Source organism: Octopus sinensis, linkage group LG1 (assembly GCF_006345805.1).
Source record: "Octopus sinensis linkage group LG1, ASM634580v1, whole genome shotgun sequence".
Lineage (NCBI taxonomy): Eukaryota > Metazoa > Mollusca > Cephalopoda > Octopoda > Octopodidae > Octopus > Octopus sinensis.
In genome coordinates, this window is record NC_042997.1 from 10,978,425 (window position 1) to 10,994,735 (window position 16,311).

General features: G+C 34.3%; 1 protein-coding gene across 1 annotated transcript in view; it reads right to left on the reverse strand.

The window, feature by feature from the left end:
- The window catches only part of LOC115217190 (two pore calcium channel protein 1-like), a 91,793-nt gene that overhangs the window by 8,806 nt on the left and 66,676 nt on the right, over window positions 1–16,311 (reverse strand). The window contains exons 15-23 of the mRNA XM_029786827.2: window positions 15,897–15,962; window positions 13,993–14,065; window positions 11,759–11,863; window positions 11,221–11,292; window positions 9,128–9,217; window positions 6,914–7,011; window positions 6,591–6,637; window positions 4,963–5,031; window positions 3,276–3,366 (exon numbers count right to left, since the gene is read on the reverse strand). Of these exons, the coding sequence (XP_029642687.1) occupies window positions 3,276–3,366; window positions 4,963–5,031; window positions 6,591–6,637; window positions 6,914–7,011; window positions 9,128–9,217; window positions 11,221–11,292; window positions 11,759–11,863; window positions 13,993–14,065; window positions 15,897–15,962 (711 nt within the window). The remainder of the gene's footprint in view (window positions 1–3,275; window positions 3,367–4,962; window positions 5,032–6,590; window positions 6,638–6,913; window positions 7,012–9,127; window positions 9,218–11,220; window positions 11,293–11,758; window positions 11,864–13,992; window positions 14,066–15,896; window positions 15,963–16,311) is intronic.

Below are 16,311 nucleotides of genomic sequence, written 5' to 3' on the forward strand. Positions count from 1 at the left end.
AAGAAGTTGATAAAAATACAAACTATTTTAAAAATATGTGTCAAATAAGGAAATTATTTTATTTGTAAATGAAAGTAAATGTTAAATGAAACAAGATTAAATAATAGCATGTATCAAGTACAGAGAGACAGATCTCTTACAAATTTTATTATCATCATCATCATTTAACATCCGCTTTCCATGTTGACATGGGTTAGACGGTTTGACTGGAACTGGTAAACTGGAGAGCTGCACCAGATTCCAACCTGATTTGGCCTGGTTTCTGCAGTTGGATGCCCTTCCTGATGCCAATCACTCCAAAGTGTAATGGGTGCTTTTTACATGCCACTGGCATGGGTACCAGTTACATGACACTAGTAACAGCCTTGACTATAATTTCATGGGTGCCATTTGCATGACATTGGTAACAGCCATGACTACAGTTTCACTTGGCTTGACAAGTTGTTCTCATCCATACACATCACATGATCATACCATTGTATTTGCCTTTCTTGCAGACCACACCTGATGCTTTTTAAGCCCAGTTTATTTCTCAAGATACTAATGTTCTATCACTCATGCAGACTGACACTGCACATCCAGCAAAGCATTCTAGCTTCATTTCTTTCAAACTTTCGCATGTCCTCTGCAGTCACAGCCCACGTTTCACTGTTGTGGAACATAGCTGTTCGCACAAAGGCAACATACAGTCTGCCTTTCATACTGAGGGAGAGGCCCTTAATTGCCAACAGAGGTAGAAGCTCTCTGATCTTTGCCCAGCCTCTAAGAGCATACACCTCCACTGCTGACTTGGTCACCTAAATAACAGAAGCTATCAACTACTTCAAGGTATCCACCCTGGCATTTGATGAAGTCTATTGTATTTACATTTCTAGTGTTTATTGTACCCATGCATCTGCCACACACAAAGACTATTTTCCTTGTTAACCCTCCTCTGATAGTGCTGCACTTCTTATGTGTCCATAGCTTGCACCAGGTACATCTTATGGAGTTCCTACCTACACCTTTTCTACATATCAAGCAGAACCATCTACCTGAAGGAATTTGTGACTTCTCCTCTTTCCTATTTACTAAGACTTTGGTTTTTGCTAAATTAACTCTAAGGCCCTTGAGTCTAGACCTTGCTTCCACACCTGGAATTTCTTGTCTAATTCCCCATTAGCATAGAGGAGCTCCCAGGGGCAGCCTGACTTAAATTCCTCTGTTATTGCCTGAAGGACTATGATGAACAAGAAGAGGCTGAGAACTGAACCTTGGTGAATCCCTACTTATACTCTGAATTCATCACTCTATGCATTACCAACCCTCGCCTTACTGACAGCATCCCTGTACATGGCTTGTAGAGCTCTCACCAACCACTCATCTATCCCTAGTTTCCACATTGACCACCAAAAATAATTGGAGGGAGATGTTCACCTGTTTGAATTCACTGCTGTATTTGGAATATATTAGTGCATATTTTTATGCCTTTGAAATGTTTAAACATCAATCAATTTCCCTACTGCCACTTATATATAAACACACACATATATAAAATTTTTGTAGACAACTTCTCAGGTACCAGTAATATGACAAAATATATCTAATCAATACTGTGGAGTGGTTGGCAACAAGAAGAGCACCCAGTTGTGACACCCATATCAAAAGTAAAAACAAAAAAAGGAAGAGGAAAAGGAGGATATGTGGAGTTCACAAGCTAAGAAAAATAGCTCATCAATAATCAAGATGATATAAAAAAAGGTGACATAGAAAAGGCACTCTTTTTTATGCCACCAGACAATGTCTCTCATGCTGGTGGCACAATAAAATGCACTCTAAAGTAGTTAGCAATAGGAAGGGTGTCTATCCATGAAAACCACACTAAAAACACATGACATCCTCAACAAGAAAGAGTGATGGTTTTCTCTGCTGTTTTGTGTATCAAAGAGCTACAAGTGTTGAGTCACTACTATCCAACCCATACCAGCATGAAAAACAGATGTCAAAGAAGGATGATACAGATACATGCATGCTTGTGTGTGTGTATATATATATATATATATATATATATATATATACACACCATGTCGGTGGCACGTAAAAAGCACCATTCGAATCGTGGCCGAAGCCAGTGCCGCCTCGATTGGCCTCCGTGCCGGTGGCACGTAAAATGCACCAATCCGACCATGGCCAATGCCAGCCTCGCCTGGCACCAGTGCAGGTGGCACGTAAAAAGCACCCACTACACTCACGGAGTGGTTGGCGTTAGGAAGGGCATCCAGCTGTAGAAACATTGCCAGATAAGACTGGAGCCTGGTGCAGCCTTCTGGCTTCCCAGATCCCCGGTCGAACCGTCCAACCCATGCTAGCATGGAGAACGGACGTTAAACGATGATGATGATGATGATATATATATATATATATATATATATGTATGTGTGTTTGTGTGTTTATATGTATGGATACACACACGTTTAAATATTACAAAGCTTCAATGTGAGTTAAATAAGATTTAAACACTTTCTTTCTATTCTTTGAAATTTGGTGAAAAAACAGGAAGATGTTTCCTGAGGAACCATTTCTTCCCCAATCAATAGCAAAGATAAGTAGTCATGAATTGGGCTAGCACTCTGATGGGTAACCTAATTTGCATATTTCTGCTTTTGAAGGCTCATCATTAATTAAGCAATATCTATTTTATGTACAACACAGTGTAAATCAGAACTGAAATAACTTTAAATATGGCAAAACCTCACTGTAATTGAAATACAGGTTATTTTTTATTTTTATTTGCAAGGTTTGGAAAAAAAGAGGCAGTGATATCACCCTTACAAGCCTGCTGAAGCTACTGATTGATGCCATCAATGTTCCACTAAAGCTGTTAGTGGTTGACAAGAATGACATGAGCAGGAAGAGAATACCAGAGGCTTGATCCCCAGGAGAGGAAGAACTGGATGTAGTGGTTATTGTAGGGCCTGGGAGGGCTAGACACAACATGCTTGATAAAAAGAGAAGAGACAAGTGAGTCAAGAGTGCTTGAATCCAAGTGTCATGAAACCAGCCACTTCCATGAAGCAGAAAACAATGTAGTTGTAGTGGAAAATACAGAGTGAGTGACCTAACACTACAAAGTTGATTTGTAGAATTTAATTTTGCAAACATATTATTGGAAGTTGAACCAAGAGTAGGCCTCTAATCTAACTTAATTGATTTGAATTTAAATACTTCAAGAGAAATAGTGAATTGTAATCATTTGATATAAGGGATGTTTGGCTGCTGAAAAATATACTTCATACCTTCAATGTCTTTACAGTTCATTGTTCTCTTGTACTGAATACGGAAAAGAAAGGCATCTAAAACAAATGCCACAACAATATTCATCACAACCTAAAACAAAAATGACAGAAACTATAATATTTTATTCTTTACATTAATTAGAGAAATACAAAACTATAATCAATTTATTAAATTCTTGAAAATTTTATGTAATTTATACAACAAACTTTAGTAGCACATAAAGCAACATATTTTCTCTGCCAGCAGAACTACCAGATCACATGATTTCAGCCTTCCTTGTCAATGAAAGATGTCCGCAGTTAGAGATAGCAATTCCTCCATCAGCAATATATACACAATTGCAGTGCCTATTCAGGCATTGGTGTGGCAAATAGTCATTATCCTCATCTAATGTTCATTTTACATGCTGGCATAGGTTGGATGGTTTGCTGAAGGGCTGAGCCAAGCTCCATTCATTTGTTTTGGCATGGTTTTAATGGCTGGATGCCCCTCCTGACACTAGCCACTTTACAGAGTGTACTGGATGCTTTTTACATGGTGCCAGCATGGGTGCTAACTTACTGAAATGACTATCTTTTAGTTAGGCATTGTAGCCGTGTACCTGTTGTAACACATTTCAGAAAGTTTGCATCAGCATTCATTAATAAAATAGCTCCTAACTAACATGGTTGTTTTGGCTCTTCTGCCAGCAGTTTTTCTTCTAGCAACACAATGCACCTTCAATTTTCTTTTTAATATCATGTAGCACGAACTTTTATAGATACTTAATTTCTTTAGAAACTTCATGGATAGTCAGGTGACAATTTTTTACAGATCAATGCTTATATTTTCACAATGAAATCATTGTACATAGTCATGGAAAATTGTTCAGGTTTGGGATCAAATTTAGCAGATTTTCTTCCCAATTCGAAATACTAGTGCTCCTTGTGACACTGCATGTGACTTAAATCCATAAGTTAGTTGTATCATTGGGAAATGTTTCTGTAAAAGTTTCCCAATTTGAAACAGAATTTCCTACAAACACACTGCTCTTCTGAATCCTTCACTGTTCAACTTTAGATAAATTACCAGATGCATTGGTCTTCCCTTGCACATTGTCTCACCACATGATGCATAACCTTCCTACACATATGTTCACTCAAGTACATGTAGAACAATGATGGACTGATGTGTCATAATATGACTATTTTTAGACTGAAGGTCAAAGTCACATGTACACAACACTGAGGTCACAAGCATAGTGCACCAGCTGTTTTATGTGCTGTCTTAGATGTCCAGTTTTGCTTTGGATGTATGGAGTAATAAATGTGAAAATAAAAAAGAAGTAAATCAGTAACAAGACACTTTTCCAAATTTCCAGGTAGAATTACATTAATAAACATATTTAAAGAAACTTTTGTTTCTACAGTTAGTTTTACAATAAATATCTTTTGTATATGTTCCAGTTTTTAAATCTTAAATATTGTGTATTTATATATACACACGAACATAAACATCATGTAATTTATCTAGGATGTAATTGTAATCATATTACAAAAGGAAAAATATATTGTAACATAATGGCTCTGAGAAATTTGAAGTCATTATTGACAATGAATTTCTCATGTGTTGTAATAAAATTAAACAATATCTCTATTAATCAGACAGAAAAAGAAAAAGTAAGTTTAAGATTTAAAAATGACAAACCATAGAGACAATATAAAACAGCATGAAGTAGAGTCGCAGCCATTCACTGACAGCATTAGCATAACCTTCCTACACAAATGATAGAAAAGCACCATTTTAGAAAATATACATAATAGGTAGTTGTTATTTCTCTTGAAAGCAAATGGACTTTGAGTGAAAGACAGAGTGTATGATACTTGTGTATGATATGTTATGTTGCCTGATACTGAAACATGGACAGTGAAATGAAAGGTGTGTAAAGGCTGGAAATGAAAAAAGCATACTCTGCTAAATGTGTAATTGTTAGTGTGCATGAATAATGGAGCATAGATGAGCTGAGAAAGAAGAACTTTATGGGAATCAGTTGTTGTTTGTAGGAGAAAAGATTAAGCTAGTACAGACGTGATGATACACATGGAGGATGATAGTTGGGTAAAAAGAATTGCCAAGTGATCCACTGAGAATGAAGGCATGGGGAAAAGAAGTTAAATCTAATATTGGGTAGGGCTGAATCTCTTGAAATAGATGACAGGGGACTGCATCATGTGGTGAGACAATGTGCTAGAGAAGACCAATACAACCCATACAAGCATGGGAAAATAGATGTGATAGATGATGAAGTATGATGATGACAATAAAAACAACATGTGAAGATGATGGTGATGATGATACAGTATACTATTAAAAGAAAAAAAAAAGACTACAGGTTTTGAATTACCAAAACAAGTATTTACTCTTTGTGATCTGAACAATTAGTTCTGTTTAAATGTTAGAAGGAAAATAAAGAACTATTTATGAACCTGTTTTTTTCAATGAATTACATGTGACAAATCAATGGGGCCAATTCTTTTTGGACATTTGTTTATTTATGTAAAAAGGAAAAAAAAATCGATCACTAAATTATCCCTCTGCAGTCTATGTTCAAATCATGCCAGGATTGAACTGGTCTTTTATCCTAGTCAAATTAATAAAATAAGTATCAATCATGTATTAGGGTAGATTCAATCAACTATACACCTCCTCTATTTGCCTTACACAATGTAAAAAATAAATGCAATTAATCATTAGTGTTACTATTTCTATCACTGGACTAGTAATTTTCTGAAAAAGATACTAACCATTTAGCATTTAGATTATTCTGTAAATTGTAATGCTTATTTATTCACATGGTTTTGAAATAAATATCTTGTAGCTTTGAGATTTCAATGTGATTGTTTATTTCTAGAATGACATTGTAGGTTAGGTGTGAGAAGCCAGCTCCAGCTACTTTGAACATAAAATAGGTAGAATATTAGGGCCAGATGTGGCTGATTATTTGGGCTGGATATGCTAAAGGGTTAAATGTAATAATAGTTTATAATATTAAAATACTGGTATATTACATGTATACCCAAACACATGCAATAGATAATTTTCAAGTAAAACAATTTTTTTTTCATATTGTAATATGCAAAAACTATGCCAGTTAATTATAGTCAGTGACATGATTGCAGTTACTGAATGTCAACTTCCTATTAATCCACAACCATTAAATTTCTTTGTTATTACTAATTTAGTAGGTCATTAAAAATCAGAAAATTAAACAACTACCAAAGATAGAAACTATCAAATATCAAAGGTAGAAATATATTAGAAAAATGTATTCTCACCATGATTATAAACCAGTTATTAACAACAGTCAGCTCAAACAGTGTCACTAAAATAAAAGTTTATATAACCACAGTAATAAACAGCTGATAATTCAAACAAAAGGATTTGATAGCTTCTTTATTTTTACAATTATTTGTAATTTAGAAGAGGGTTTGCATTGAAAATATAATATTTTTTAAACAAGAGCAAATAGAATTGTATTTTTATAGTATTCTAGTAGGTGAAAGAAAGTGAAATTAAAAGGTTATTTAAATTTCAGGGTTCAAGAATAAAAAAAAAAAGTTAGTTGATGCTTGAATAAAGCATAAATGAAGTTTCTTACCTCCACTGTAAAGAATATTTTGAAAATTATTTAAATAATAAAAGCCTTGAATACTGGTGCTATTATCTTCCCGGTAAAAGTCTTCAACACTGGTGTTCCTTTGAATGACAACCAAATCAGAAATATCTTTAGATATTTTAAAACCACATGAAAAATGTTGAGGACAAATAACTAGTTAATATACAGCTAGTTTAAGCTGGCCTAATTCGAGCTGATATGGTAATTGTACTGAAATAGCTCAATATCTGTAAGGTCCTCGTTTCTAATTAAAATTTTCAGATTTATATTTTAACATCTTTCAAATTTGTATTTTTGTTGCTTTTTGCATTGTTATAGCTGATGGGATATTTTAGACAAATTCTTATTATGTAACAACTGTAAAAAAAAAACACTTATCAATTAAAAGAATTGTTGATAGTTGAAAAAAAAAAGCAAAATGGAAATTGAGATCAAGAGTAAATTAATATTTCATCACATTTTAATCTGTTTGGCTACAGCATTCTGTTGTCAGTGAAGACCAAGTGACAAAAGACAAATGACATAAAATTTTAAGTCTCTATCACCCCCTTTTATGATTATTTTTCTTGTTTTTCATAGCAAATATAATAATGACAATGTACATCTTAATTAAAATCAGTTCTGACAATTAATTAATATAAATATATAGTAGATAGAATTTAGTAACAGCTTTAATTTGAAAGCACACAGATTTTGGCTTTTCCAAAATTTATTCAATTTCATTATGTTTTAATCATTCATTTGTTTACTATTGTTTTATTTTTTCCAGGCTAACGCAAGTTGAATGAAGTCATTACTGAGGGATGGTTTTGCAACCAATGCTCTTCCTGTTGCTAACCCTTAACTGTTTTTCAAGTAAAGGATTTTTATTATGTTTGTCTTAAAAATTGTTGAGCAACAGGGCAGTTTGTTGACAACTCAAGCAATTTCATGCAAAGATGCCACAAAATATAAACATTCAAGCATACACACACACACATACAATGGGCTCCCTCAGGGTTTCCATGTACCATTTCCACTCACAAAGCATTGATCTGCTTAGGTCTATAGCGGAAGACACTTATCCAACATGCCACATAATAGGATTGAACCTGAAATGACAGTTTTCAGATTAATTAAAAATTCCAATGCACTCTTAACCCTTTAGCATTTAAACGGGCTATATGTAGCCCAAATGTTCTACCTGTTTTAAGTTCTAAACAGTCAGATCTGGCCTTTCACACCTGCTTTACAATGTCATTCTAAAAATAAATAATCACATCATCTGAAATCTTAAAGCTACAAGATAGTGCAAGATTATTTCAAAAAAATATAAATAAATAAGCATAACACTTGATAAAGTAATCTGAATGCTAAAGGGTTAATGATGATTAAAATATTTTGGAATGTCATAATTAAACAAAATCTAAATAAATGTACAGTAAACATTAAAAGATATAGTTTTGTTTTACATTTTAGGGAAGGAAAAATATGAGTATTTATTTACCTGTTTGTTATAAACTAGCACTATGACCCAGTGTTGCTGGGTCATAGTGCTAGTTGGTTTATTGATTTTTTTTAATGGCTTTCTGGGGTGACTGGGGAAATGAAAAGATCTTCACACCCACCCTCAGACAGTTTTGAAAGCCCATAGAAAATGCAAGCCTTTTACATAAAAAACTGAAGATTTGTATAAAGGACACACAGATACACAGACATTTTGCCTGTTTTCTTAAATCAAAAAAGTGTGCCCATTTGAAAGCCAAAACACATGATAATGTGTCTTCGCAAAACACAAACATGCAGACTGTCTACAAATGTGCACGTGCATTCAACTGTCAAGGGTAAAATTATCTCCGTCCAATCAAAAAACAGCTGGCAGTCTATTGGCGTATCTAGCTGTATGCACGCACCGCATATAAATTTGTATGTTTCAGCAATTTTGAATGGATATGCCTATAACTTGTGGGCATAAGGGGTTGGTTTATCGATTTTTTCAATGGCTTTCTGGGGTGACTGGGGAAAATAAAAAGATCTTCAGGACCACCCTCAGACAGTTTTGAAAGCCTATAGAAAATGCGAGCCTTTTACGTGAAAAACTGTGGATTTGTATAAAGGACACACAGATACACAGACATTTTGCCATTTATTGATATAGAGATTATGTAAGTAAATAAAGAAAAATAGCAAAATGTTGATATTAAAAATTTGACTTACTTACAACAATTGGTGAGGTCAACATCACCAATAAGTTCCATACCAATGATACCAAAGAAGTAATATAACATCATAATAGTTAATGCAATACTGAAGAAAAAAATACAGAAAATATTTATAACCTGAGATAGAATAGAATTAGAACAGAGTACATGAAGTAAGATTAAATAATACCAGTACGTTTATATATTAAGAAGTGCAGTATCTCTTTTACTTGTTTCAGTCATTTGACTGTGGCCATGCTGGAGCACCACCTTTAGTCAAGCAAATCAACCCCAGGACTTATTCTTTGGAAGCCTAGTACTTATTTTGTCGGTTTCTTTTGCCAAACCGCTAAGTGATGGGGATGTAATCACACCACCATCAGTTATCAAGCGATGTTGGGGGGACAAACACAGACACACAAACATATACATACACATATATACATATATACGATGGGCTTCTTTCAGTTTCCGTCTACCAAATCCACTCACAAGGCTTTGGTCGGTCCGAGGCTATAGTAGAAGACACTTGCCCAAGGTGCCATGCAGTGGGAATGAACCTGGAACCATGTGGTTGATAAGCAAGCTACTTACCACACAGCAACTCCTGCACCTATATATAAATAACATTTTAATCTTTTTTTATTTCTGTTACTGAGAGTTGAATCCTATATAAGCATAAAATCTGAATATTTTATTTACTAAATCCTGAGATCAACTTGCAGTTAATTATAGACATATGCAATCATATATACATATGTAGGTATATGCTTAAATTATTAATATATGAGAAAATAAAAAAAAGACAGCTAAAATAACTGAATTAGATTAACCATTTCAAATCTTCATATCTCCAAAGAAAGAGAAATATCTAACACCATACACATTTGCAGCTGTAAATTTCAGCATCCTTAACTATGAGTAAGTGCATATTGTTAGAGAAAGAGATCTTATGTCTGGATGTCCATCCTACTGCTTTCTTCTCAATTTTAACTAGAAGTGTACTTAGTTCCAGCAAAGTAGAGCAGCTTGTATTTTGGCTTAACAAAATTTATTCAATTTCACTGTTTTATTCATTCATTTGTTTAACCACAGTTTTTCTATGCTAGCATGGGTTGAATGAAAACATAACTGAGGCACTGTTTTACAACAAATGCTCTTCCTGTTGCTAACCCTTACCCATTTTGCTTGGTTTCGGAGTGATTTGTTGACCAAATGCAATAAATTTCATTGATTGGTAACTACAGAATGGTGGTAAGTATGGTAAAAATAAGAGTGAAGCTTCTACCAAGTTATGACATTTGGTGTTTCAATACTTCATTAAAACCATTTCACTTCACTTTTTCTACTAATGCTTTTAGGTTCTGGGACAAGGCCAGCAATTTGGGGGAGGGACAGATTGATTAGACTGACCCCAGTGCTCAACTGGTACTTATCTTATTGACCCCAAATGGATGAAAGGCAAAGTTGACACCAGCAGAATTTGAACTCGGAGCGTAAAGATGAATGAAACACCACTAAACATTTTGTCTGACATGCTAAAGATTCCACCAGCTCACCATTTTCATTTACTCTGCTAATGCTCATGAGTAAGTCATAAGTGTCACACTTCTTGTTCATTCTTCTCTAAAATATGGAATCATATTAGTTGTACAGTACTTAAAATATAGTTAAACAGTAGAAAGATAGGATTACTGCTAACAACAAGGCTTTTGTTTCAATGAATCAGCAATATGTGTCACTTAAATTTTTACTGTTCATCATCATCATCGTTTAACGTCTACTTTCCCTGCTAGCAAGGGTTGGACATTTTGACTGAAGACTGGCGAACCAAATGGCTGCACCAGGTTCCAATCTGATCTTGCAGAGTTTCTACAGTTGGATGCCCTTCCTAATGCCAACCACTCCAAGAGTGTAGTGGGTGCTTTTACATGCCACCAACACGAGAGCCAGTCAGGCAGTACTGGCAACAGCCATGCTCAAATGGTGTCTTTTATGTGCCTTAAAAATAAAAAGTATCCAGTCATGAAACAACATTGAATATCCATTTCTAACAACAGTAATATAAAAATATAAATAAAAAAGAACAGTAACAGAAAGCATCATTACCTGACAAGACGTGAGAAAATAACAAAGAATGTTCCCAGAACATCTCGATATCTTCGATTGATTTTGAATAATCTGCAGAGATACAACACCAGAAGCAAGTGTCAATATCACCGAAGAAACTTCATAAAAGAATTAGAGATAATTATGAGGTGAAGAAAAACAATCTTACTTTATGACTACTTTATTTTTATTACTCGAAGTATGAAAGACAACTTTATTCATATATAATGTACAACGATGATGATGATGATGATGATGATTTGTGTGTATGTGCATGTCGTTTTAAAGCATGGGCACACTGGACAGTTACCCGAGGTCCTATGCATCAAGGAGCCCAATGCTAACCTACATATGTTGTTATGTATGTAGGGAGCCTCTATGCATTGCTTTGCCTGGGACTGTGGCTATAATTCTGCTAAAATAGCCCTGTGCATGTGTGATGTGAGTATGCATGTGTTAGTGTGTGTATGTATTAGGGGATGGTGGTAAGTGACAGAAGTGGCAGTAATGTTGGTAATAAGAGAAAACGGTAACAAACCTGAGAAGTCTGAATGGTCGGAGAACCATGATGTAATAAAAATTATGATTGACAATCTCACCAAGCAGACCGATAATGCTTACTAATGTAACAAAAAAGTCAAACCTGAAAATAGAAAGAAAATAATCTTTATTGAAAAAAGAAAATACTAGTTTTAATGCAGAGTTAGTCCGAACAGAGCAGACACATGATCATAGACACCCCAGCCATGGCTTTTATTCTATTTTTTGGCAATTAAGTAAAAATGCTACAAAACATTTTTACAAGAACATAGTAGCAAAGAATGGAGCACAACTTCACTTAACATGAACAAAGCAAAAATATTGAAAATATTAAATGAGGTGCAAGTAATGATGCTGAATTCTACCCCTTCAATATTTAATAACAAAAGAAAATTATTCTTTTCACAATAACAAATGACATATTTCTGGTGCTTTGAGAAGGAAATGTTAACAACTGCAAACTTCTTGTACTTCACATCAGCTCAGTTAGTGATTCTCAAACTAACAAATGACCACTCCCCACACCAACAACAACAATTTAAATATTAATGAAATTCTTTTTAGCAAAGTTGCTTGATTAATAAGTCAAAATAGAGTTTACATTCATATAATTTTCTTTGCTATGATGTTGGGCAAATTTAAAAAGTTTGAATCCATCTTAATTTGATGAAATATTGCCACAACCCCTATGGTGTGTGGTGGTGGGAATTGTCTACCACAACCTAATTCTATACATGACTGCATCTCTGTTAAAAGACCTGCTGTAAAAATCACATGTCTTTCCCATACTTCCAGCACTACACTACACAGTCAACAAATCCTCTTCCCAAACTCCACTTCTCTATGCCGCCACTCTTACACAGTTATCATATAGTACCATTTGGGGCTGGTTATCTCAACTACATCCTCAACCACCAAACTGAAATCTTTGGTGCCATCTTTTGGTTTTCCATTGTTGGCAAATTTCTATATTGGACAAGTTTTTGTTGAATTTTGTGAAAAGAATTGGCTTAATTTTTCTTTCGTAATCTACCTTGAGTCTCTTACTCTCTTTAGAGAACAACAGCCAAGTTGCTCTCTTTCTATCAACATGTCTTTTACTTCTTGAATCAGAAGATTCCAACCAGATTACACCACTGCAGTATGTACCAGTAAGATCCTCTCCTACTCACTTTATATAAACTCTGGTATACCCCCTAGGTTTGGTTATGTTTACTACACTCTTCTTTCTGTACAACACCTACTCCTCTCTAACAACACATACTCCTATGCAGATGAAACTTCTTGTGTGTGTAATGCTAGGGATACGTCCTTCGCATTCTGCACACAGCTCTGATCAGTTGCTAACATTCTATAAAGTTTAAATAAGATCTACATTGGAGCCTAAATGGTCATCTGACTGACAGGCAACGATGTACTCACCAACACACATCCACTAATAACTACTACTAGGATGGCCTCTGCTCCTCTTAACTAATTATTTACATACTCTCTCCAACCAAACTTACTCATTCTTTCTTCCCCTCATATCACTCTTTGTGTGTTTCACTCCCCCAGACACAACACTAAACACTTCACATATCCCATCCTCTCAGAACTGCAACCTTCTGGAATTCCGTCCCTACTCATATTTTTCCTGAAAAAATTGACCCATACATGTTAAAGATGAACATTAACAAGCTCTCGATGTAGAAGAACCTGCAAAGGGCATGTGCCCTGCCTCTCCTCTTTTTACTAACTTATTACAGAATATACAGGCATCATCTGAAAGACAAACACTACATTGGAAAACAGAAAACTAGGAACAAACTCCTACAACATCTTGTAATATGTTTAAGAGATAGAAAATGAGAGACTACTAATTAGAAAGTATTCAATAGCAAAACAGAAAACCACTACAGAATTAGTGAATTCTCAGACAGCAATCTATCACTGAATCACTTAAATGTCCGATTTTATAGGTAAGCAGAGGAGTTTCAATTCTTGCTTAAACAAATATTGATTCTGAAAAAAGTAGAGTTACTACATGAAGATCTGAACAGAAATGTGAGACTACAATCACCTACAGTTATTTTGGTGTAAAAAATCAAGAACAAAATAATAAATACAATAGATTTACTGACTTGGATTTCTACAAAAATATGTAAGAAATATAATTTCCATTATATAAAGCTGATTTTGAAAAAAACTTAACAAGAAACCAGTATATATAATATAAATTGTTTAACTTACAGATCCCAACCAGTTGTAAAATATTCTCTTGGTCCTTTACCAAGAATTTTCAGACATGCTTCAATGACATATACTGTAAAAGAAACAAAACATTTGAGACTTTGGTCAGTTATATAGACAAGAACAAATTCTAATGTAGGTCAAAAATATCCTTTCCCCTTTGACACAAAACAATTCCTACATCATTCAGACCCAATCTACAGCCACCACAAACCAAGTGTAACTCATCTTTGGCCAATCATTATAACCAATTTTCAGTCACCACAGTCACCCATAGCCAATAATCTGCCAACAGCTCTCACTCATCTTTGTGCAATGGTCTGCAAACACAGCCATCACTGGTCAATTAGTAAGCAGACAAAAACAGATTCTAATGTAAGTCGAAAATCCTCTTCCAACTAATACAAAGCTATTTCTGCTGCATATTTTTTCCTTTATGCCAAATCACTAACCACCACAGCTAACCTTGTACAATTATCAACCACTACCAGCATTCAAGGCTACACATCAGCCATTGATGACAAATCATAGGTCATCACACACATCCATATCCAGTCATCAAGTATTACAGCTGTCACTGATAAATCATTACATGTCACTGCCAATTATCAACAACCAGAGGAACACCAATGCTAATATATACTAATGAGAAACTCCAATCATTCCAATGTTGACAGCTACTCTAAGCTCTCAATAATTTGTTTTACTTACTTCAGTGTATCTAAACTAATCACAACCTTCCCTGCCCTCCCCCAAATCTTTCTTGTCTCACAGAAACTATTCATGCCATTCTACTATCAACAATCATGAGTTTGCCCAAGAGTTATCCAAATTCCTACTTACATCATTTATTTTAAATATCTCTCAGAAACATATTGAACATCGCTGCTCTCCAGACTCTGCCAAATTTTGGTTTAACAACCCTTATTTCTCTATCATATATTGACATGTTAGCATATTTGAAATTCAGTGTAACATTTATAATAGGAAATACATTTATTGCTAAAATTTGAAATGTACAATTTTTTTTTTCAAGTATATCAATGGTAATAAACTCAGGTTAGCAATGAGCTAACCTGCTGGAAGTAACAGCCAAATCTTTCTCAAATCACACATTGTTATCTTATAAACAGAATGGCATATTAGCTAATGTAGTCTAAGACACCATGCTTGAAAAGAAAAAGAAACAGGATCATCTTGGCTGGAAAATCTTTGATCGTAGGTGTGCTTAATCAGAGCTGATATGAACTTAACAACTGGAAATTACACTGTGTAGACATACTTAAAAACTAGAATGAACTTACACTGGAATGAAAGTACAAGAACTATAATGGAGCTAACAATTCATAATTGGACTCAAACAACTATAATAGAGCTAAAGTAACATGTACTTGGGCATAAATTTTATGGTAATGTTTAAATAAAATGACATCCATATGAGGACCCATGAAAGCCAAGAATATAGTCCATTCTTCCCTCCTGAAACTTTACATAGAAAAAATTAGATCAGGCTTCTTTGCTCACACTGGAATATCACAATTGTTTCAGTCATTAGTCACTTTATATTATACAATAGGCAATGAGAGGGAACAAAAGGAGAGAGAAAAGCAAGAGAAAAAGAGAATGGATAAAATGAGAGAAAGAGGGAATGAGTAAGGAGAGAAGAGAGTGTGTATGTTGTTATATATGCACCATAACAAAAACTGAAGATAACAAGGCACAACAAAACATTCAAGAGTGTAAATTTGTAGACACAAATTTACCAAAGCATGAAACCAAAACGTAAGTTTATGCACCTTAGAAAGTTAATCATTTGAATAATAGTCATATGCAAGATTTTTTTTTTATACCAAGATGAAACAGAAACATCACAAAATTATTGTAATAAACTGAAATATACTTACTATAAATAAAGAATACAGTTACTCCTGTAGCTGTGAAGTCATACTTTTTCACACTTATGTGTTGAACTGTTATAATAATAATAATAATAATAATAATAATAATAATAATAATAATATAATAATAATAATAATAGTTTCTTTATTAACCACTAAGGATTCACAAAAAACATTGAGGAAGGTACAATATGTTACAGTATAGGATTACATGAAAGCGCATGTAAAAAAGGAGGATATCAAAAAGAAAGAAACAATAGATTCCAAACTTTTTTTAATGAATAATTCTCTTAATGAGGGATTCTCCTCAAGTTACTCATGGAGAACCCGACAAAACAACAGTCCCCCTCACCATTAAGGCAAGTGCCTTCTTTCTGTTGTTGTCCTTCAGTCTACAGGCACATACTCATTTGTTTTTTTT